The 8,618-nt window shown below is 33.7% G+C and overlaps 2 protein-coding genes across 2 annotated transcripts; both read right to left on the bottom strand.

Moving 5' to 3' along the window:
• Positions 1–1,363: 1,363 nt before the first annotated feature.
• LOC139787071 (uncharacterized) lies at positions 1,364–3,818 on the bottom strand. The gene is made up of 5 exons (XM_071726162.1): positions 3,578–3,818; positions 2,673–3,461; positions 2,356–2,588; positions 2,102–2,273; positions 1,364–2,007 (listed from the first exon to the last, which is right to left on the bottom strand). The coding sequence occupies exons 1-5, from the start codon at positions 3,693–3,695 to the stop codon at positions 1,865–1,867; spliced, it is 1,455 nt and encodes a 484-aa protein (XP_071582263.1). The 5' UTR covers positions 3,696–3,818; the 3' UTR covers positions 1,364–1,864.
• An 85-nt stretch (positions 3,819–3,903) lies between these two features.
• LOC139787069 (uncharacterized) lies at positions 3,904–6,032 on the bottom strand. Its single transcript, XM_071726161.1, has one exon. The coding sequence runs from the start codon at positions 5,982–5,984 to the stop codon at positions 3,933–3,935; it is 2,052 nt and encodes a 683-aa protein (XP_071582262.1). The 5' UTR covers positions 5,985–6,032; the 3' UTR covers positions 3,904–3,932.
• Between the last annotated feature and the right edge of the window lie 2,586 nt (positions 6,033–8,618).

The following is an 8,618-nucleotide window of genomic DNA, read 5'->3' on the forward strand; positions in this document are numbered from 1 at the left end:
TCCAAGCACAAGGGATGTCTATATCAAGATATCTTTTTATTTTCACGTCGACAGACGAGAAGATTGAGATTGTGTCTGACTGACCTATAGTTGTGAGAAATTCGAAGATATTGGGCGTCAAGCGGAAGGGTACCGGTCTCTTTGCGTCTAACTCTCCGGAGATGTCATCGATGTCGAATTTGAAATACGCGATGTTGATTCCCAGTCAGAAATGATCCTTCGAAAAGACGTCGTTTCGATGTCGAAAACAAAGGTCGAAAATTTTTGAAATTTCTATTGATTTCGATGAATTTTTGGTTCCAATTTCGATTGATTTTCGACGTCGAAATAGGATCTTACATCGATCTTCCAAACCGATATTGGAAACTTGTAATTTAATTGATTTTATGCCTTCTTATTTGAAACTAAGAGAATAGTAACGTCGACGTTAATTCGAGGTCGATTCGATATCAAAACGATCTCAAAGTTTGAAAATAAATTATTGTAAAGTAATATATATGTATATGTCAATAATGTATATATATACATATATATACATATATATATATATATATACACACATATATATTACATCAGGTATAATGAAGACAGTATATAGTCCTATTTAGAAGAAATATATGAACAAAATAAGACTTATCCATTACCTGAGGACGATAACACTCCAAAAAGTCTTGAATTAATACACAAGGACATGACAGTAAAAAATAATTATATTATATTATCATTAACTTTTTAAATTTGAATTTATTAGAACAGATACTTGTAATTTGATAATATAATTATCCATAATATAATAAATATCATATTTTCACGAAGAAATGATCTCGATTTACGTATATCATAATATAAAAGTAATGGAAAAATAAAATATAAGTCTTACAACGTAATTTTTGCAAATAGTGAGTACTTATACATGTTGACAATACAAACATTTTGTTATCATTATTTATTGTAAACGTTGTCAAGAATTGTTAGTTATTTACTGTCGAGCAGAATTTGCCGAAGAAATTTTGTAAGAAAAATTGTAAAAAAAATTTTCTAAAAGAATTTGCGCAAAATGGATGAAAATCGGGGTCATTATTTCGTATAACAAAAAATATTCTCTTAAAAAATTTGCTTAGGTATACGCATGTTACACAACAATTATTGCAAAGTTCTTTGTACGCTTTTTAAACTAAAAGATTACACATACACAGCCGAACAAATATATTTTAATTATAAAAATACTTTTAAAAAATATATATACTAAAAGAACAACACTCAGTCAGAGTAACAACGTTTTTATCACATTTCTTTATGAAAGTGTTTTATCGGAGCAGTTACTTTGTGAGGAAATAAAAGAATCTCAGAATTCAGACCTGTACTCCGTTCATCGAGAGAAAATCCACGGATTAGACAAAAACTGAAAAACTCGTCCGTTTCGGACAGATTTCCGTGCACAAAAAGCTCTCCTCGATCCACACCGAGCGTGCCGTATACTTACGTATCGTGGTACTTAATAGCGCGCTACGTTTTCACTTTGCCCATCTATGTGTAACCCGTGGATGTTCTCTTGCTGGATGGAGTATACCTAACTCAGACTATAAACGTGAAATTAAAAAAAATATGACCCAATACAGCTAGCAGTAATTTTTCTAAATACCAAAATAACACAATAATCATAAATGACTTTCTTTAAATTTGTAAAACAAAATAATCTGTCAAAGTAGATTCTCATCAAAAGTCCTATTATTTGGTAAGTAATAATTAAATACATAATAATCCCATACTGTTCGATCTCTACAAAATAGTTTCTTGAGAGGAGTTTATATTACTCATAATAACTAAACTTAAAGCTCTTTTAATTTATTATTCATGAAAGAAACTACTTGTTCTTCTGCGAGTCCTTATTTCTATTTCCCAAGCTGCCGTCACGCTGCTTACGCCATTTTGCATCTTTTAACCACCCAGCCAAGGCTGCATCTGCTTCAGTGAGATCACTATCCGGAAAGGCTATTTGAAGAGCTCCTGAAACAAGACACATGTACATATAACACAAAACATCTTGCATTTTTTACATACAAATAATAATAATAAACTTAATGTATTAGTAAATAATTACCTTGAAACAAATTGTATAGTTTGAGAGTTTTGAAAGCTATTTTCCCGTTACCTCCGTCACAATTCATTTCACCTGCCAGTGTGTTAGAGAGTAATTTTGTTAGCATGTTTGTTGCACTTTTTCTTTCGGGATTCTTCGCGCTCAGCTTCATGTGATTAGACATGTAGTGACACTGCAAACAACAAATAATGAAACATTAGTAAACACGTAGAAGAAAACTTTTTCAAGTACGTAAAGAAATGAATTATGCTTACAGCAGCAGCCAAATTATGATCCGCCTGTAAGAAAGTCTCAAATTCTTTTAAATGTTGTTTTGTGTGCAAAGGTAATGCTGGCATTCTTTCAGGACGCGAAATTCTCTTTTCTGAGGGTATTATAGCTCTCATAAGCTTGCTCACGTTCATATTGAGAATATCTAGCTTTCCAGAAATTTCTTCTACTGTAACTAGTGTCCTGTTAACTGTCATTTCGGTGTTTAATGTCTTCTCTGCAATAAATACAAAAAAATTATAGTAATACAGGCACAGAAAGCAAACATTTATTTTACACTAGTATTGCAACAAAATGTTACCTGTATTCTTATCATGCAACTGTTCTTTAAACAATGTACGTCGATGGGAAGCGCTTGAACTAGATGATTTTGGTTTATCATTACAATTAGAAGAATTGCTGCTGCATTGCGCGGTGTCCACAGAATCAGTGTTAAAAGTTGATGTTGGTTGATGATCAGTTGATGTAAGATCCTTCGTTAAAGTTGAATCATCCTTACTGAATACACGGTCAGGTACTTGCGTCAATGATTGTACGTTTGAAGAAAGAGTCATCCCTTCCTGAACAGCACTTTCGTCACAGTTAACAGGGCTATTTGTAAGTAATGAATTGCAAGAGGTTGAGGATTTTAAGGGACTTTTTGTCTTGCTGAATGAAGCCAATGATTCCGGCTTTTTCATTTTAGAGGCTGCAATTGTTTTTGCTGTTTGAACTACTTTCTTCAATTCCGTCGCGGAATGCTTAGAAGATGGCTCTTTTCTTTGAACAGTCATTTTTCCTCCTTTAGGCTTTTTGTTATTTAACTTAATAATAGAGGAACTCTTCAACAATTTTGACGAGATGCTGGCATCCGAATCAGTATCCCAATTTTGAGTATCGGAAGAAACTTTTTTGAAAGGCACAGCAGGGGGAGCAGGAATAATTTTTGTCGTTATTTTTGAAAGGACACTAGAATCAGTATCACTGTCTGACCCAATTTGCCGAGCCTTTTTCTTTCTTCTCCCTCGGCCCATATTTTGCTCTCTCTCTGTTTCATAATTTGAATCAGCGAGGAATCCAGAAACAGCTTCGCGAGCTTGTGGATAAGTATCTGAATATAGAGGAAAAATGTAAGTTTTAAAAAAATATCTACATATTCCGATCTCATAATAATGTGTGACAATCTGTATATAAAAATTTTTATAGGAGAATAAAATAAAATTTTACTATAAAATCTTTTAATTTCCACTTCGTGTTTTGGCCAATCAGTTTTAAAAGATTGTTCAGTTTTCACCAGTTGTGTGACAGATTTTGGATTAGGGGGCCAATATGTTTGTCCACACATTTCATCGTCAAGGTCTGTGCAGATCCACTTTCTTAAACCAACTTCAATGTATATATCTGGATCTTCATTTGTGGGCAGAAATTTTAGCACAACAAACTGTAAAATAGAAAATAAAAAGTATAAAGTGTAAAGTGTAAAAATAAAAATACACTGTATTTATATAACTATATAACATATTATATTCTATAAATGTGATATCTACATATTTTTTCTTGTATAATACTATATGGAGTTTATTTAAATCAATGGAATTGTATGAAGTAATGGCATACACAAGAAATTATCTCTATTTGGAATCAAATAGCACTTGCACTGAACATCACTGACAGGATATGCTACTCTTCTTTCCTCAAGTTGAGAAACACATATAATACCTAGTTCAGATGAGGGGAGTGGATACGTATAAAAGTCCTCCTGTTTTTTAAACTTGCAACCAATAAAAAATAGAGTTCGGTGTCTGTAAACAAGATTTTTTAGCAAAACAACACTACCATTGACAGTTTTAAAACAGGAGTCCTTTTTACCTATTTTAAAATACACATTACCAATAGTAACCTTACGATATTGTGGGCCACGAATAATTTCATCTGCAATGTAGTGTTTTAAAGAGAGCACAAACTGATTAGGCTTAGAATCGAGAATAATTTCAATCTTTTTCTTTTTTTCTAAATCACGTCTAGCTATCTGCTGCAACGGTTTATAACCCGATCGCAGGGAATCCTTCATAGACTTCAGACGGTTTTCATAGCGAAAGGCACTGAAATTATCTATAGCTCCATGCTCCTGACATTCCTTAGGTAAGTGACTGAGTGAGTGTACATTATACACTACAAAACTCGTTCCATAAAGAACTACTGAATGAGAGATAAAAGTTTTAATAAATTGCTCAGCAAGGTGGAGATGAGTATGAACAAGAGTAGAACTAGCCAAAATATAGGCAGCACTATGCAAAAGGAGAAAATGTTTGTAGATGTTATCATGAATCAAATCCTTGAAAGCAACAATACCGTCATACAAGAGTATGCGACGAAATTCAGTGGCCTTGAACAGTTTAAAATCGTTTAGAGATCTTGGTTTTCGATTAAAATCATGGGGACAGAATTCCTTAAGAAACACAAAGACTTCAGATATAAGATTGATGATATCTCTATGAAGTTTCCATACTCCAACAATAAATAACCAAAAATAAAGCAGCCTCTTGAACACACCAATATATAAAAGATGCATTGCATCAAGACGGAATTGTGACACAAGCCCAGTTCCTAATCTTTCAAGTGGTGAGATTCCTTCATGGTGTTGAGGTTGCTCGCGATTTTTGAAAGACTCATCTGTACGGAGGGGTTGATTAAGATCCACGAAAGTAATCCTGTGATTATGGTATTCTCCAATGACAGTGCATTTCTCACAACCTGCATAACCTGAGTGCCCTTTACAACATTTAATAAATGCCCTTGCAGGAGCATCTAGAACATAATTTCTAATTACAACTTCATAATTGTTACCCTCATACTCATAGCCATTATGAAATAAATTTTCTAATTCACTAACATACTTTTCTAGATATTCTTCAATATTCTGAGGATCACTTTTCCCACAGTATACAGCAATAATAAAGGGTTCATTCAAAGTCCCAACAAGATGTCCTAAAATTGGCCAAAACTTAAGCTTAGAACTGTTGAAAAGCGGCAAACCGTCCATATTAATATCAATTATAATCTTTCCATGAGTTCGCAAATAATCTGGTAATAACATCTGGTCCAAATTAACTTTAAATCCTTTATACCACATTTTTCCTCCACTTTCAAGATTACTTATCTCCAAATTAAAATTACTTTTCAAAAGTGTCTTGTGACTTTTAGGCATATTAGGAAGACCGACACTGAGGCGCTTTAACAAATTATCAACTTTTAACATGGAAAGGACACCTGATTCAGAAGCCCATGCTCGCACTGATTCAATAACAAATTGTTCCATTTGAGCAACGTTCCTGAAAACCATCGCATTCTCTTCGACTTCACTTCTGTCAGACTGTGAGCTACTCTCACTCAACTCACTCTGCATATCAGCCATAATATGTATTTCTTCGGCAACTTGTTCGTCACTGTGTAAAGATATCGTATCACTATTATTATTATTTTCAGAAGCAGTAGCAACATGATAGCCTTCGTCAAAATTTGCAATTTCCTCAGAATCGGATGATATCTCATAATCTGAATTACTATCATCCGAAGATTCTACATAAATTTTATTGATTCTCAGTCGCAATTCATCTGCTTTAAGCTTTTTCATGGCAGTTTTTATAGCTTTTCTATGCAGTTTCCTCTTTACAGGTTTAGAATAAATCTGACATAACAGATTATAAAAAACAAAGTTAATAATACTTCGAAGCCGTTACAAGTACTAAAACGGATAGTACTATAAATAACTAAAGTACTAACAGATAAAATAAAAAATAAAACATGTAAAAGACACTAAAAGATAAGAATTGATGTCTCTACTACACGCAACTGAGAAAATTATAACTTAAAAATAGTAATAACCTAAAAAATTTACCGGACTTTCTTCCATCGTTACAGAAATCCACAGCAATCGCTTTATGGTCACACACTCAAGCACAGCGAAATGAGATAAAACCTCTTAGGCAGAATGAGTAAATTCACTTTCCTTATTTCTGTATACAGTTTCGTTGAGTGAAACGAAAAAGCGCGGCAAGACACGGAAGGCGTGTGCGATGGCGATGGCTGCAGTCTGCACACAGGATGCGGAAACGCTTGTCGCGCGACAAAAGAAGCGGCTCGGTACTCATGGTAGCCAACCAACGTATCATTTTTCCGGGAACCAGAAGCTTATTGGCTACCGCGTTGCTATACCGCGGAGCCATATTATAAATGCGTGCCTGCGCACGAAATATATTATACGCGCAAACTATACACAGTAAAAAATAAAATGTTAATTGTAACATTTTTCAAATGTCCCAGAAAGTCCACTCTAAATTTTATGTTAAAATAACTCATTCATCGTGTGTTACTTGTTGACAAATTAGAAATGTTAATTTATTGACACTATATTTTACATTTATATGTGTTCTTTTAACTTTAAGTATAATGTAAAAATAACTTGTACAAAATGTCGATATAACATTTTGCTCCGTCTGATTTAATGTAACTCTTACGAAATGTATATTATACATTTTATTTTGAGTTATATTAACACATATTTTAGTAAATTTGATTATTTTATATGTCAAAGTTTACGATTATTTGAAGATTTACTTTAACTTTTGTTTATGTTAAAATAACTTTAAGACGTGTTGATTTTTTGAAATAATTATGTTAAAAGAACTCAAAATAATATTCAATTTCTAAATGACATACATAAAGTGTTAGTTATCACGTTGACATAAATATAACACATGAAAATGTTACGAAAATAATAACATAGCTGTTGTATGTTAATTTTACATTGAAATAATAGTCAAATCTTGGTAACACAAGAAAATTTTAACATTTGGACGCACGATTTTTTACTGTGTAACGACATCGTTTCGACGTCGTTTCGACGCTTAACAACTTCTCGACATTAATGACGTCGAAACGATGTCGATTCGATCTCTAAATAATAAACTTTAAGAATATTGAATTATATATAAACCATATGTTATATAATGTCTAAAATATTAAAAATTACACAAAACTCTCGATAAACTGTCTATTATACGCAATTTTTTGGTTGCTCGATAAATTCTAAATTTCGACACGAATTTCGAATCGACATGAACGACGTCGAATCGATATTATTTCGATGAATCATTTCTGACTGGGTAGTCCTGAACTTCACATACTCCTTCGGCTCTAGCATTCAATTGCTCAGCCATTCCTTCGGCTCTAGCATTTAATTGCTCAGCCATTCCTTCGGCTCTAGCATTCAATTGCTCAGCCACATAGTCTTAGATCTAAATCATTTTCCTAAATCTCACTCAATTCCTTAAACTCAATCTTGGGACTTAGTCCCTGTACTTTTATATTTTAAGACTGCGCCTCACGCATAACTTGTACTAAATTTTAAGACTAAAGGTAAGATAAGTTTGAAAAGGAAAAGCTCGAAATCTGGAATCTCATCTCGTGTTAAAATTCTTAATCGATCACTTCTAAGATTCGACTCGCAGTTGTCGCTGACAAAGTGCGTGGCAATTGGTTCTGAGCGCTGACGAAGAGTGTGGCGAGCAGATACCCTTGCTGCCGAAAGCGTGGCGATTACGGGGTTGATCCTTGGAAATCATAATTAATTCCCGAAAGTGAATTTGGCCTTTACGCTGCCGATCTGAGCGCTGACGAAGAGTGTGGCGAGCAGAGTGTGGCGGATTGGCTTTTGAGCGCTGACAAAGAGTGTGGCGAGCTATAAAATTCATTTTCGAGGATTCGGACTAGATGACGAAAAAGGGAGGCAGACGAACTCAAATTAAAAGGATTAGGTTCCAGATTAAAAAGCAGTAATTTCTAATCAAGATCCTCTTCCCCTCCTCCAGCGATTACAACAACTACAAAACGCACCTCCATTTAAACCTATTCTTGTCGACTTCGACATCGATTATCCCATTATAATCAGATAAATAAAGTGATCCTCGGTACAAAATTTATAAACTCAGATATCTTTCGGTCCCGAATAATAACAACAATAATAATAATAGCCTTCACACGACTTGTCCAAATCCCTGGTAAATTGCTTAAATGCATTGACCAAAAAAACGGATGAACAACAAACAGAACGTGACAGAACGTGACAATATATATATATATATATAATATATATATATATATATATATATTTGTGTGTGTATACATAGACACATATACTATTATCGAGAACCAACTCAAGTTCCTTGTAGAACCTAGAGAACTAGCAGCGACCGGTAGAGACTGCCGT

This window comes from Temnothorax nylanderi, unplaced genomic scaffold, assembly GCF_030848795.1.
Source record: "Temnothorax nylanderi isolate EJ_2023f unplaced genomic scaffold, tnyl_v1.0 TNYL_tig1258_pilon, whole genome shotgun sequence".
Lineage (NCBI taxonomy): Eukaryota > Metazoa > Arthropoda > Insecta > Hymenoptera > Formicidae > Temnothorax > Temnothorax nylanderi.

What these genes read in the sequence shown, in the direction of transcription:
- LOC139787071 (XM_071726162.1), bottom strand. Translation starts at nt 3,695, where the DNA reads ATGTGTGGACAAACATATTGGCCCCCTAATCCAAAATCTGTCACACAA. An exon ending in ATCATAATTTGGCTGCTGCT is followed by an intron (nt 2,274 to 2,355) that starts GTAAGCATAATT and finishes TGTTGTTTGCAG; the next exon opens with TGTCACTACATGTCTAATCA. An exon ending in ACTATACAATTTGTTTCAAG is followed by an intron (nt 2,008 to 2,101) that starts GTAATTATTTAC and finishes GTCTTGTTTCAG; the next exon opens with GAGCTCTTCAAATAGCCTTT.
- LOC139787069 (XM_071726161.1), bottom strand. Translation starts at nt 5,984, where the DNA reads ATGAAAAAGCTTAAAGCAGATGAATTGCGACTGAGAATCAATAAAATT.